This window comes from Trichechus manatus, unplaced genomic scaffold, assembly GCF_000243295.1.
Source record: "Trichechus manatus latirostris isolate Lorelei unplaced genomic scaffold, TriManLat1.0 scaffold00080, whole genome shotgun sequence".
NCBI lineage: Eukaryota > Metazoa > Chordata > Mammalia > Sirenia > Trichechidae > Trichechus > Trichechus manatus.
In genome coordinates this window covers 247,811-263,765 of record NW_004444016.1, presented here as the reverse complement: position 1 = coordinate 263,765, position 15,955 = coordinate 247,811, and the positions used below count along the sequence as shown (strand labels likewise).

At 37.9% G+C, this 15,955-nt stretch overlaps 1 protein-coding gene across 5 annotated transcripts in view; it reads right to left on the bottom strand.

The window, feature by feature from the left end:
- ULK2 (unc-51 like autophagy activating kinase 2) overlaps nucleotides 1-15,955 on the bottom strand; it is a 204,981-nt gene that overhangs the window by 171,946 nt on the left and 17,080 nt on the right. For all 5 annotated transcript variants that reach the window (XR_002824798.1, XM_004380980.2, XM_023735524.1 and 2 more), the window contains 2 exons: nucleotides 4,504-4,536; nucleotides 3,858-3,894 (listed from right to left, as the gene is read on the bottom strand). Coding sequence is in view for 4 of the 5 variants with exons in the window: in XM_004380980.2 (XP_004381037.1) it covers nucleotides 3,858-3,894; nucleotides 4,504-4,536 (70 nt within the window). In the remaining variant the exon portion in view is untranslated. The remainder of the gene's footprint in view (nucleotides 1-3,857; nucleotides 3,895-4,503; nucleotides 4,537-15,955) is intronic.

Below are 15,955 nucleotides of genomic sequence, written 5' to 3'. Positions count from 1 at the left end.
AACAGGAACAAGACAAGGATGCCCTTTATCACCACTCTTATTTAACATTGTGCTGGAAGTCCTAGTTAGAGCACTAAGGCAAGAAAAAGAAATAAAGGACATCTGTCCTTTAAACTGTCCCTATTTGCAGATGATATGACATAGAAAACCCTAAAGACTCCACGAGAAAACTACTGGAACTAATTGAAAGATTCAGCAGAGTAGCAGAGCACAAGATTAACATACAAAAATCAGTTGGATTCCTATACACCAACAAAGAGAACGATGAAAAGGAAATCAGGAAAACAATGCCATGTATAATAGTCCCTAAAAAAATAAAATACTTAGGAATAAATCTAACCAGGGATGTAAAAGGCCTATACAAAGTAAACTATAAAACACTACTGCAAGAAACCAAAAGAGATCTACATAAATGGAAAAACATACCACACCCATGGATAGGTAGACTCAACATTGTGAAAATGACAATTCTACTCAAAGCAATTTACAGATACAATGCAATTCCAATCCAAATACCAACAACATTCTTCAAAGAGATGGAAAAACTAATCACTAACTTTATATGGAAAGGGTAGAAGCCCCGAATAAGTAAAGCACTATTGAAGAAGAAGAATAAAGTAGAAGGACTCACACTACCTGACCTCAGAACCTACTATACAGCTACAGTAGTCAAAACAGCCTGGTATTGGTACAACGACAGATACATTGACCAATGGAGCAGAATTGAGAACCCAGATGTAAATCTATCCACCTGAGCTTCAACGAGGGCCCAAAGTCCATCAAATGGGGAACACACAGTCTTTTTAACAAATGCTGCTGGCAAAATTGGATGTTCGTCTGCAAAAAAATGAAACAGGACCCCTAACTCACCCCATACACAAAAACTAATTCAAAATGGATCAAAGACCTAAATATAAAGCCAAAAACTATAAAGTTCACAGAAGAAAAAATAGGATTAATGCTAGAGGCCCTAATACACGGCATTAACAGGATACAAACCATAACCAAAAACACAAAAACTCCATAAGCTAGATAACTGGAATCTTCTAAAAAATTAAACACTTAGGCTCATCAAAAGACTCACCAAAAGAGTAAACAGAGAACCTACAGACTGGGAAAAAATTTTTGGACATTACAAGTCAGACAAAGGTCTAATCTCTAAAATCTACAAGAAATTCTAACATTTCTACAACAAAAAGACAAATAATACTATTAAAAAATAGGCAAAGGAAATTAACTTCACCAAAGAAGACATTCAAGTGGCCAACAGACACATGAGGAAATGCTCACGATCACTAGCTAATAGAGAAATGCAAATCAAAACCACAATGAGATACCATCTCACTCCAGCATTACTGGCACGAATCAAAAAAACTGGAAATCACAAATGTTGGAGAGGCTGCAGGGAGATTGAAACTCTTATGCACTGCTGGTGGGAATGCAAAATGGTACAACTATTTAGGAAAATGATATGGTGCTTCCTTAGATAGCTAGAAATAGAAATACCATACGATCTAGCAATCCCACTCCTAGGAATATATCCTAGAGAAATAAGAGTCACCACACGAATAGACATATGTACACCCATGTTCACTGCAGCACTGTTCACAATAGCAAAAAGATGGAAACAACCTAGATGGCCATCAACAGATGAATGGATAAACAAACTATGGTACATACACACAATGGAGTATTATGCAACAATAAAGAACGATGATGAATCTGCGAAGCAGCTTATAACATGGACCATACAGGAAGACATTATGCTGAGTGAAATAAGTCAATCACAAAAGGACAAATATTGTATGAGACCACTACTGTAAAAACTCATGAAAAGGTTTACACACAAAAAGAAGCAATCTTTGATGGTTACGAGGGATGGGAGAGGTGGGGGGGAATACTAAATAGACAATAGATAAGTGCTAACTTTGGGAAAGGGTAAGACAGTACACATTACTGGGGAAGCCAGCACAACTTGTACAAGGAAAGGTCATGGAACCTCCATAGATATATCCAAACTCCCTGAGGGACCGAACTGCTGGGCGGAGGGCTGTGAGGACCATGGTTTCGGGGAACATCTAGCTCAATTGGTATAACATAGTTTATAAAGAAAATGTTCTACATTCTACCTTGGTGAGTAGCGTCTGGGGTCTTAAAAGCCTGTGAGTAGCCATCTAAGATACTCCACTGGTCCAACCTCTTCAGGAGCAAGGGAGAATAAAGAAAACAAGATACAAGGGAAAGATTATTCCAAAGGACTAATGGACCACAACTACCACAGCCCGCACCAGACTGAGTCCAGTACAACTAGATGGTGCCTGGCTACCACAACTGACTTCTCCGACAGGGATCAGAACAGAGGGTCCCAAACAGAGCTGAAGAAAAATGTGGAACAAAATTCTAACTCACAAAAAAAGACCAGACTTACTGGACTGACAGAGACTGGAGAAACCCTGAGAGTATGGCCCACAACACCCTTTTAGCTCAATAATGGAGTCATTCCTGAGGTTAACCTTTCAGCCAAAGATTAGATGGCCCCATAAAACAAAATGAGACTAATGGGGCACAACAGCCCAGGGACAAGGACTAGAAGGCAGGAGGGGACAGGAAAGCTGGTAATAGGGAAACCAACGTCGAGAAGGGAGAGTTTTGACATGTCGTGGGGTTGTTAACCAATGTCATAAAACAATATGTGTACTAACTGTTTAATGAGCAACTATTTGTTCTGTAAACCGTCATCTAAAGTAAATTAAAAAAAAAAAACACCCATTGCCACTGAGGCAATTCCAACTCATAGTGACCTTGTAGGATAAGAGTAGAACAGCCCTATAGGGTTTCCAAGGCTGTAAATCTTTATAGAAGGAGACTGCCACATCTTTCTCCCCAGGAGCGGCTGGTGCGTTCAAACTGCCAACCTTTCAGTTAGCAGCCGATCGATTAACTACTGTGCCACCAAGGCTCCTTATTATTCTCTTCTTGGCCTTTAAATGTCTGCAATATTGTATATCTTAAAGATTTTTTAAAGTATCTCATTTGTAATTGCATTCCATGAATTACTAGGTGAAACTGAACTTTTTTAATATGTTGTTTCTCTTATGTAATCTTTCCATAACCTCTCTGCATGTATCTACTAAAGTCTTAAGTGCTTTCACCATCAATTGGTATGATCTATTTAAAGACTGAGTATATTAACCTTTTGTTAATTTTTACATGTTCTCCTTGCATCTTTAAGAAGTGAACAATAAATGCTGGCCTCACTAGCATCATAATACTTTGAAGGGATAAACTGATCTGAATACTTCATATCATACGAGTATGCATTTTGGCTACAGGATTTCAACCATCATCTAATATTAGAATCTTACCTTAGTGCCAAGAAAGAATTTCCATGTTACCCTTAAAGCTCTCATAGTGCCTTCTTTTTTTTTTTTTTTTTAATTTACAAGAAACTTCCACATTGATAAACACATACTTGGATAAATTCTTCCATTATGACTTTTTATTTTGAAAGAAATGAAAGAGAGTAAAAGGTTCACTGATAACAACTCAGACAAATTTTTTAAAGGAAATTCTACTTGGTTTCTTCTCTCCTACGGAGAGGACCAAGCTCTCAAACACTGTCAGAGAGATGCAAATATAAAGCTAAGTGCTTACACATAAGTAAAGTTTAGAACAAAACTACAACAAAAAACAGGTGGCCAACAAAGTGACCAAAAGTTAAACAAAGAAACAAGTATTTATTGAATTACTTATATACAAGTGCAGGAAACAGGTGAAGCCTATTTCAAAAGTAACTCTCAGGATTAAACAGACTACAGTATTATCCTTATTGAACACTGACATACACAAAAAATTACCTTGCAAATAATCTGCCAGGTCTCCACCATTGCAATACTGATATATAAAAGAAAAAGTAGTTAAAATAAGCACACTGATTCAAGAGTAATTCAATCCATTATCACTTAATTTTAATTTAGAAAACATTTTTATATAATGTAAGTCTAGTCTGAAAAAGATTCTAATTACAGGATGAAAAATTTTTAATTTAGGATAAAGTCTAAATCACTGAACTGACTTTATTATAACTCAAGTTTTCAAATAATAACCCACTGTCAATTTTAAAGTACATATTAATCATAAGGAATTTGAAACAGTCATGCATCACTTAACGTCCATGATATGTTCTGTGATTTGGACGTTATGTGATTGGACGTGGTGCGAACACCTTATTATTTGCGGGGGCAAATAACTTATTTACTGTCTCATTATACACCTGGCAGCGCAACTGCTTTGTATACGAGACGTAAGATACGTATGTTGTATGCAGGAAGCTGTTGTGTTCTTTACGTCTGGTTATGTCCGCTATATCCCATTCTCCCATCAGGATTTCTGAACTCTATTACAACTTTATGGGACCACAGACATATATGAGCTTGGATGTTCCCTGAATGGCATTATGCAGCACATGACTATAAATTAAACAGAAGCTTGTATACTACCTACCTCCATCACCAGAAAGACAGAGTTGGGTAATTCCTGAAAAGTAAACATTAAAAATCATTTAGATCGGAAAAAAAAATGAAACACAAAATCTTAAAACAATGTTAATAAAAATTATATATATATACTCATTATCAAATGAAATCACAAAATCCATTAGAAAGTGAAATTTTTTAAATTCTGAACACAATGATTAAAGTATATCATCTTTATAGCCAAATCAAGTTTTGATTAACACTAATGTAGTCATCAAGAAGTTCAATTTTGCTTATGGGAAGAACGCAGAAAGAAAGATTCATCTTTTGCTTATGATTGACCTAAAAGAATACCTAAGACAAAATGCATGGTGAATTTACCACTTGTGAAAAAAGGAAGAATTCTCTGGTCCTCAGGGAAGCACTTCTACTTCGAAAAGTTTACGATTTAGGGCAGCAAAATGAATTGATAATCTTCCTTAGCAAAGCTAACTGCACAATCTGATTCTGGAACATATGACCCAGGATGCTTAGTTTTTTGTTTTCTGGTTTTTATGTTTGTTTACCTTGAGCAATCACATTACCAAGGAATTGCTGGCAAAGGGAAGATATTTCATCACGTCTTGGTAACAGACTGATTTTAATGAACTGATTTGAGGAATTTTACAGTCTCAAATTTTTACAGCTCCAGGTAGGTTGCCTGAGTTAAGTAATTCAAAGACTGATTAGCTGACTCTTCAATGAGAATTTTCATAATGTTAATTAAATTTAAAACTGGGCTTCCCTATGGCTTAAAGAGTCCTAGTAGCACAGTGGTTAAAGCACTCAGCTGCTAACCAAAAGGCTGGCAGTTCTAACCCACCAGCCTGCTGAGGGAGAAAGACATGGCAGTCTGCTTCTGTAAAGATTTCAGCCTCAGAAACCCTGTGAGCAGTTCTACTCTGTCCCATAGGGTCGCTGTGAGTCAGAATCAACTCAATGGCAGCAGGTATGGCTTAACTTGAGCCAGTGCTCAAATGTGAATCAACACATAGCTTTTTCAAGTAGCAGTTGGCTCACCAAGATCCTAAACTCAAGGATAAGGTGCTCTGGCAGGAAAAAGAAGGCGGCGCAGAGCAGAGTGGGGACAGGTCTAGATCAGTACTACTCAGAGTACAAGTCAAGGACCAGTGCCAGTCAGTGAACTGTTTGCTACTCGTCCAAAACGAGATAATTACAGAAATTAAGAGCAATTATCAAACACATTTAAATCAATTTGGCAGAATAATTTTAGGTCTGTTAAATCTAATAAAAACTTTGGATTTCTATTTGTCTTCCCTTTTAATTTCATTTTTTTATAACAATTTACTTTTATTATATTTTATAAAACTATCACTTCACAAGAGATTACAAATAAAAACTGATCCTTTACAAAAGTTAGTCTACAGCACTTCTGGGCAAACAGTAGCAACACAACAGAATGCCACAAAGCTGCTTCAGCACATTCACCAGGATCTTGGACATCACAATTCAAAAACTGAATGCTAAATTATGCCTCAAGAAACTGAATGACTTAGGATGATCTGCTTATTTCCCAAGAGAACTAGATAAAACATTAAGATATATTACACCCATTTCTTTGACACCTCAGAGATATACGTACATCCACAAGAATGGACAATTCCATCCGCTCTCTGCTAACGAATGAGGAGCCACAGTTCTTGCAGAACCAGGATCATGTGCATGGAGAGCCAGACTGCAAGCCTAAAACAAATGTTTGGCTTCCCTAACAGCAGAACTCCCATAACAAATCAGCAAGGCGGTAGAGCCAGCTCCCAGCCAGCTACAAGATCAAGTCTGTAAGAACTACTTATTTCTCTTTATCATAAATAAAAATATATTTATAAGAGTTAAATCATCTCTATTGTCAATGTTGTTGCTGTTGGTACTATGGAGTCAGCACCCAACTCATGGCGACCCCATGCACAACAGAACCTGCACCAGTCCTGCACCATCCCATGATCGGATACGAACTGGACTGTTTTGATCCATAGGGTTTTCACTGGCTGGTTTTCAGAAGATCGCCAGGCCTTTCTTCCTAGTCCATCTTAATCTGGAAGCACCACTGAAACCTGCTTAATATCGTAGCAACAAACAAGCCTCCACTGACAGATCAGCAGTGACTACATAAGAGATGCACTGGCCATGAATCGAACCTGGGCTCCCTTATGGAAGGTGAGAATTCTACCACAGAATCACCACTGTCCTCATCTAAAAAACTTACAGATGCCAAATATAATGTATGAAAACTAGTTCCAGCTTAGAGTTGCAAAATACAATATAGGAAAGCCAGTACCAGTTTACTGACCTGACACAATTCAACACAGGTATGCTGAAAACAGGGCTTCGAATCAGTTGGTTCCAGTTCAAACTTCTGCCGAGAATTCACATTTTCACCCCACATATACTGAATCAGAATCTGCATTTTAACAAGATCCCCAGGTGACTCTTGTTGTTAGGTGCCATGGAGTCGGTTCAGAATCATAGTGACCACATTTACAACAGAACAAAATACTGCCCAGTCCTCTGTGAATCTCACAATTGTTGTTATGCTTGAGGCCACCACTGCAGCCACTGTGTCAATCCATCTCATAGAGGGTCTTCCTCTTCTTCACCGTCCCTCTATACTTTACCAAGCATGATGTCCTTCTCCAAGGACTGATCCCTTCCGATAACATGTCCAAAGTATGGGAGACATAGTCTTGCTTCTAAGGAGCATTCTGGTTGTACTTCTTCCAAAACAGACTTGTTCGTTCTTTTGGAAGGCAGTCCATGGGATGTTTAATATTCTTTGCCAACACCATAACTCAAAGGCATCAATTCTTCTTCAGTCTTCCTTATTCATCATCTAGCTTTTGCATGCGTATGAGGAGAGTGAAAACACCATGGCTTAGGTCAGGCGCACCTTAGTCTTCAAGATGACATCTTTGCTTTTTAACACTTTAAAGAAGTCTTTTGCAGCAAATTTGCCCAATGCAAGTCTTTTGATTTCTTGACTGCTGCTTCCATGGGTGTTGACTGCGGATCCAAGTAAAATGAAATCCTTGACAACTTCAATATTTTCTCCACTTATCATTACGTTGCTTATTGGTCCAGTTGTGAGAATTTCCGTGTTCTTTATGTTGAGGTGTAATCCATAATGAAGGCTGTGGTCTTTGATCTTCATCAGAAAGTGCTCTTCGCTTTCAGCAAGCAAGGTTGTGTCATCCATATAATGCAGGTTGTTAATGAGTCTTCCTCCAACTCTGATGCCCTGTGCATCTTCATATAGTCCAACTTCTCGGTTTATCTGCTCAGTATAGACTGAATAAGTATAGTAAAAGGATACAACCCTGACGCACCTTTTCTGACTTTAAACTACACAGTATCCCCTTATTCTGTTCAAACGACTGCCTCCTGATCTATGTACAGGTTCCTCATGAACACGATTAAGTGTTCTGGAATTCCCATTCTTCACAACGCTATCCATAATATGTTATGATCCACACAGTCGAACGTCTTTGCATAGTCAATAAAACAGATAAACCCCTTTCTGGTGTTTATTCTCTGCTTTCAGCCAGGATCCATCTGACATCAGCAATGATGTCCCTGGTTCCACATCCTCTTCTGAATCAGGCTTGAACTTCTGGCACTTCCCTGTCGATATACTGCTGCAGCCACTTCTGAATGATCTTCAGCAAAATTTTACTTGCATGTGGTATTAATGATATTGTTCCATAATTTCTGCATTCGGTTGGATCACCTTTCTTGGAATAGGCATAAATATGGTCCTCTTCAAGTTGGTTGACCAGGTAGCTGTCTTCCAAATTTCTTGGCATACACGAGTGGGTACTTCCAGCGCTGTATCCGTTTGTTGAAACATCTCAATTCGTTTTCCATCAATTCCTGGAGCCTTGTTTTTTGCCAATACCTTCATTGCATCTTGGACTTCTTCCTTCAGTACCATTGGTTCCTGATCATATACTACCTCCTGAAATGACTGAACGTCCACCAGTTGTTTTTGGTATAGTGACTCTGTGTATTCCTTCCATCTGCTTTTGATGCTTCCTGTGTCATTTAATATTTTCCCCATAGAATCCTTCAATATTGTAACTCAAGGCTTGAATTTTTCTTCAATTCTTTCAGCTTGCGAACTGTCAAACACGTTCTTCCCTTTTGGTTTTCTATTTCCAGGTCTTTGCACGTGTGATTCTTATGTATGATAAATTTTGAGAACCACTGCTGTACTAGTGGTTCTCAGAACTGATCCCTAACCAGCAGCATTAGCATCGCCTGGGAACTTGTTACAAATGTAAATTCTCAGCAGGAGTTTGAACTAGAACAAATCGGCTGAAAAATCTTTTTTAAATCTTTATAATACTAATTATACCAAAGTTTCAAAAATATTTAGAATACATAAGACTGATCTCAAATAAACTTATAAATTGATAACCAAGTACCTACAAAATCTGAACCTGATCTGCCTATAACTCTCCAAATTGCCTAAGTCCTAACTCTTATTAATAGCTGCACAGAGAGTAACAACCTCTTCTACATCTAGCATCAAACAGGTAAAAATCTGGGATAACTGCCTGGGCTTTTGGGAAAATAAGTTGAGTCCCTACATCGCTCTTTTGCACATAAATTCCAGAGACCAAAGATATAAATATGAAAAAATGACACTATATGTACTAGAACAAAACATGGGGGAATATTTTTATCATCTCAGGAAGAAAAAATCCTTACAAGATATGAGACCTGTTGTTGTGTGCCATCAAGTCGATTTCAACTCACAGTGACCCTATAAACCAAACCAAACCCATTGCCGTCGAGTCGATTCTGACTCATAGTAACCCTACAGAACAAGGTAGAACTGCCCCATGGGGTTTCCAAGAGCGGTTGGTAGATTTGAACTGCTAACCTTCTGGTTAACAGCTGAGCTCTTAACCATGGCAGTCATTAAAGAACTGAGAGATAAATTTAACTATGTAAAAACTTGCAAATATCAAAAAGAGGCTAAAATAAGACCAAAAAAAAAAAAAAAACCCAACTACAAGCAAATTGGGAAAAATATTTTAATAGATATGACAATATGACAGAGATCTGTCAACTCTGATTCCCTCTTCTTCACCTTCTACAACCCACGTACCCAAATTCTATCAATTCTATCTCCTAAATATCTTGGCAATCTGTCTGGGCCTCTTCACCTCTACTGGTACCATCATTACCTCTCATCCAGATACTGCAACTGCCTCTAAGTAATTGCCCCATTTTTCAGTTTTCTACATAAAGAAACCACTATGCCAATTAATTTATAATGGGAGAATATTCCCTTCTCTAACCATAATGGTTAAATCTGATTCTCAGATTATATGTATTCCTTTCTTGGCATAAAAGTACCTGGAATGCAAAATCATAATCATGAAATCACCAAATGATTATAGAAAGAAAGCAAGCAAAAGTGGATACTCTTTTTTCCCCTTCCAGAAAGAAAACTGCTTTTTATCTTGATTATAAAAATTTATGCTTACTGCAAAAAATTAATACATAAAAGTTGAAGGAAGAAAGTAAAAATCACTTTAATCTCGCCATGCTAGAGATCATGAACATAGTTATACATACTCATACACACTCACATGCAAAGGAAGCATGTACTTACTGGTTTTTTATTACGGCCTTTTTTTTTTTTTTTTTTGAATGTAATTCTTTCTCACTTTTTTGCTGTTATGGATTGAATTGTGTCCACCCCCACAAATGTATGGTGGAATCCTAACCCCTGTACCTGTGGATGTAATCCCATTTGGGAATAGGGTTTTGTTATATTAATGAGGCCATATCAGTGTATGGTATGTCTTAAACCTAATAACTTTTACGATATAAAAAGAGCAGATTAGACACAAATGAGGGAACATAGATGCCACGTACAGAACACCAAGGTTATAGAAGCTGAGACAAGGAATATTACCCAAGAACGGACAAAGAAAGAAAGCATCCTCCGAGAATTCAGCGCTCTGAGTTTGGACTTCTAGCCTCCTAAACTCTGAGTAAATAAATTTCTATTCGTTAAAGCGATTCACTTGTGGTACTTCTGTTACAGCAGCACTAGATAAATAAGACACTTACCTTCATCTCTTCTCTCCAAGTAGCCATTCCCTTACTAAGGAACATTCACTTGTTTCCAGTTTTGGCCATTATAAGCAATGCTACAATAATGATTCTTGTACATATATTCAAATTCTCCTGCTTTTATAGCTACAGGGTAAGATGCCCAGGATTCGCGGTTGCTAACTGCATAAAAGAGCACGCACGTTTTTAATGATAACAGATACTCCTCTTCATTCAAATGTTTTTTAACTATCTACTATACACAAGACACTCCTCTTCATTCAAATATTTTTTAACTACCTACTATACACAAAACACTAGCTGCTCCTTGGAAACCATATGGGGCAGTTCTATTTTGTCCTATAAAGTCACTATGAGCTGGAATCGACTCAATGGCAACGGGGTATTTTTGGTTTTATGCACAAGACGGAGCCCTGGTGGTGCAGTAGTTAAGCGTTTGGCTGCTAACCAAAAGGTCAACAGTTTGAACCCACCAGACGCTCCTTGGAAACCTCATGGGGCAGTTCTACTCCATCCTATAGGGTCACTCACTATGAGTTGGAATTGACAGCAATGTGTTTGTTTTTTTTTTTTTTTTAAACAAGACACTATTCTAGACACTGAGATTATAAAACCAAAAACCAAACCTGTTGGCATCACGTTTCACCCACGTAGTGAAACTGTTCACTACAGATTAGAAAGTAAGCACAAGAAAGCCCGTGCTTACCTTGCTTACCGGATCATCCGCCCTGGTCAAGAACAGACAATGAACAAAATAAATAAGTAACTATATACAAGAATGCCTGCGAAGGTGAAGCAGCAGCAAGCTGCAGAATAGTAGGAAATTGAGTCAGAGGGATGACAGGGTCAGGCTCTGTGAGGCCTCATGGGTTACAATAGGGACTTTGGATTTTATTCTGAGAGAAATGGGGAGCCACTGCAGGGTTCTGAGAAAAGGAGCAACATGCCCTGACTTGCACTTTAACAGGATTACTCTGACTGCATTGTTGAGAATACTCTTAGAGGAATGGAGAAAAACAACAGAAATAGATACTGCCAGAAAGCATTCAAAAAATGTTTTAACAATTCACACTGCTTCCAATGACACAAAAGAATACACCTACTTCCCAATTCTACCAGTAAAAATTACAGTACTTTTTAGTTTCTGCCAATTGGATAGGTGAGACATGACATCTCACATCTTACTTTAATTTACATTTCCTTGACTATTCGTTCATGAATATCATTTCATACATTAGCCATTTTACTCACTCATATGAGAACTAACAATTTATATCCTTTATTTTCCCTCTGGATTGTCTTTTTATGACCAATTTGTGGTAGGATTTATATATTTTGGATTTTAGCATATTATCTGTGGTGCTGTAAACAGTTTCTAAAACTATTACTTCTCCATTGCCTGGTTTTTGGTTTTTGTTTGTTTGTTTGCATTTTACTGAGGTGTTATTCACATACACTAACACACAAATTCAAATGTACAGTTTGATGAGTTGTGACAAATATATACACCCATGCTACTACCCCTCCAGTAAAACACAGAACATTTCCATTACCCCTGAAAGTCCTTTTATGCCCCTTTGCAGTCAATCCCCACTACCAAGTGGCAACTTCTATTCTAATATCCCCAATTTCTATCACCACAGCTGAGTTCTGTTTCTTCTTGAAATCCACAAAAACAGAATCATTCAGTAGCTCTGTGTGGCTGGCTTTTTTTTCTTAACATAATATGTGAGATTCACACACATTAAGAAATGTACCATTTGTTCTTTTTTATGGCTGTCAAACTGTTAGCATTATTTACCATAAAACATGCTTTTAGAAAATTTTTTATGTCCCTACTTTTATACCTTCTGAGTTTCTTATACTGATTTATAATTATCTTCCTATCCCCTGGATTACATACGTTGTTGTTGTATGCCATCCAGTCGATTCTGACTCATAGTGACCCTACTGGACAGAGGAGAACTGCCCCACAGCATTTCCAAGCAGCAGCTGGTGGATTAGAACCACCGACCTTTCGGTCAGCAGCCTGAGCTCTTAACCACTTTGCCACCAGGGCTCCAGATTACATACAGTTATCTAAATACTATTCTAAGATCGTTATTGTTTGTTTCATATATTTAAGCCTATAATTAATTTTAAAATAATTTGGGAAAAGATGAGAGACAGGGATCCAACTTTATTCTCAGATGTTTCAGTTATGCTAGTACCATGTATTAAATAAATTCTTTTTCTTGCTATACTAAAAATTACTAAGGAGTAAACATTTATCCAGATCATAGGTTAAGTATTCCTAACACATAATACCTATATAATGGCCAGACTGCTCAAGGAGACACATCTTTGAAAAACTGACATGCTATCACTCTCCTGCTTTTCAGATACTTTGCTGGCTTTGTACTGCCCTTTGAATAAAGATCATATCTGGCCCCTGCTAGCCTCTCCAGCATCACCTAGTGCTACTCTCTCCCTCACTCCCGTACTTCTGTCATACTGGCCTTCCTTTAATTCCTAAACTCAGGGATCTTTCCTGTCTTGTGGCCTTTACAGAAGGCTTCATCTGCTTGGGAAGTTTATTTGCTCTTCTCTCACCAATTCCTAGCCTAGCCTTCTCCCACTCATCCATCAAGTCTGTTTAAATACCATTTCTTCAGAAAGTCTTCTCTAGGGTAAGACAGTATACGTAATGGGGCAGCCAGCACAACTTGTTCAGGATAAGGTCATGGAAGCTCCACAGACACACCCAAACTCCCAGAGGGACCGAATTGCTGGGTGGAGGGCTGTGGGGACCATGGTCTCAGGGAACATCTAGCTCAATTGGCATAACACAGTTTATAAAGAAAATGCTCTACATTCTACCTTGGTGAGTAGCATCTGGGGTCTTAAAAGCCTGTGAGCAGCCTTCTAAGATATTCCACTGGTCTCACCCCTTCAGGAGCAAGGGAGAATAAAGAAAACAAGATACAAGGGAAAGATTAGTCTGAAGGACTAATGGACCACAACTACCACGGCCTCCACCAGACTGAGTCCAGTACAACTAGATGGTGCCTGGCTACCACCACTGACTGCTCTGACAGGGATCACAACAGAGGGTCCTGGACAGAGCTGGAGAAAAATGTAGAACAAAATTCTAACTCACAAAAAAAGATCAGACTTACTGGCCTGACAGAGACTGAAGAAACCCTGAGAGTATGGCCCCCAGACATCCTTTCAGTTCAGTAGTGAAGTCACTCCCAAGGTTCACCCTTCAGCCAAAGACTAGACAGCCCCACAAAACAAAACGAGACTAATGGGGCACAACAGTCCAGAGACAAGGACTAGAAGGCAGGAGAGGGCAGGAAAGCTGGTAATAGGGAACCTAAGGTTGAGAAGGGACACTGTTGACATGTCATGGGGTTGATAACCATTGTTATAAAACAATGTGTACTGTTTAATGAGAAACTATTTGTTCTGTAAACTTTCATCTGAAGTATAATTTAAAAAAAAAAAAAAGTCTTCCCTAACCCTACAAAGTAGGTTGCCCCACTCCTCTAGCCCCTCCAGTAGTTCTCCCTTACAGTACCTCACACACTTAGAATTAGTAACTATTTGTTTAATGTCATCTTCCCCCACATACTGTAAGCGCCACAAGGGCAAGAATCATTTCCATTTTGTTCACCATTATACTCTTGTACATTTCACTAGCTAGCTCAGGAAATACTAATCACAAAGAAATCAGTAAGAAAAACGAACACAATAGAAGCATTAAAGAGAGCAATGGGAAAGATACAGAAGCATGAAGGGAAATAAAACATGAAAATGGTCAATGCACTAATCATTTAAGAAATGAAAAATAAAATTTTAAGTATTTTCCCCTTACAGATTATTTTAAAAAAAAAAGACACGTAACTATTGCTCAAAATAAACTGGTACAACTTTTTGGAAGGCAACAATTGACCAAGCAATTCCACCTGAAGGAATTTATTCTACAGAACGCGCATACAAATATGTAAATATGTATGTGCACAGCTTTCTCTGTAGCACTGTTTCTAAAAGAGGAAAACAAGAAACAATCCAAATGGCCAAAGTTGGGTTTTAAATAAAAGAAACTGGCGATGTTTGATGAATTTAACTATGAGAATATATTACTTTGGTAATTAGAGAGAAAATGTGTTTTTTTTTTTTTTAAGTGTCACCTAAACTGGAACATTTTTACAAGCAGAAATACTAATATGCACTTTGACAATGTTAAAGTTCTCAATTTATGTAAGTATGTACATAAACTTTAGACCAATCTCCAAAGCTGATGACCAGTAAAAATGGCATTCATTTCAAGTTGATAAAATTACTGTACTGGCCTCCGAACATATGAACAATTAGAATCAAGGAAGTAAATCTAAAATACTAGATCAAGAGTCTGATTGCTTGATAGTCAAACGCTCAAGACTATATTCATTTAACTGATTATTTCTTAAGTTTATTTTTATAAATCACTTCCAGTAGTATACAATGCACAAAATTATAAACATTTTAATGCCATCACCTTGAAATTCCTGATTGTTTGATAATTCAGGTTTTTGAGTACATGTTCTCCCTAATGACAACTCTTTCTACAACCAAAGCTGGTACATAAAAATATTTTTCATTCTAACCGAAAAAAAAATCTAAGTATACTTTCTACCCTGAAAGCAAGACCTACTCTGTAACTTACAGGTTTTCTGTACCTCTCCAAAAATGGGAAATTAAGAGTTAATATTATTTAACAACTTTTATACTAGGCACCGATTTTTGCCACTTGGTGCCACCTGCAGATGCAGAGACTAAGACATACTATACACACAGCTCAGGAGAATCAACATTTCAGCTACGGGCTGTGAGATGAGTTTAGTTTACACTTTAAAGTTTGACCCCCTTTCTTTCTATTTTGCTTTGAATTTCACAAATGAAGGAATGAGTTAGAACAGTTTGAGCAGGTAATAAAATATAACCACAGTGTCAACAAGTTCTGCGCATTTAAAAAAAAAAAAGCAAACCCGTTGCCATCAAGTCAATTCCGACTCATAGCAACCCTACAGAACAGAACAGAACTACCCATAGGGTTTCCAAGGAGCAGCTGGTGGATTCAAACCGCTGACCTTTTGGTTAGCAGCTGTATCTCTTAACCAATGAATCACCAGGACTCCATTCTATGCATAGGAGGCTTAAATTGCCATTTTTTGGAAAGCAATCATACTCCACAATCAAAAGCTTTAAAACTATGCATGCGGACTCCGGCAAGATGGCGGTCTAGGCAGAAGCACCACGCCGTCCCTCCACAACAAAGATCCGAAAAACTAAGCCAAACAGAGAATCAACAA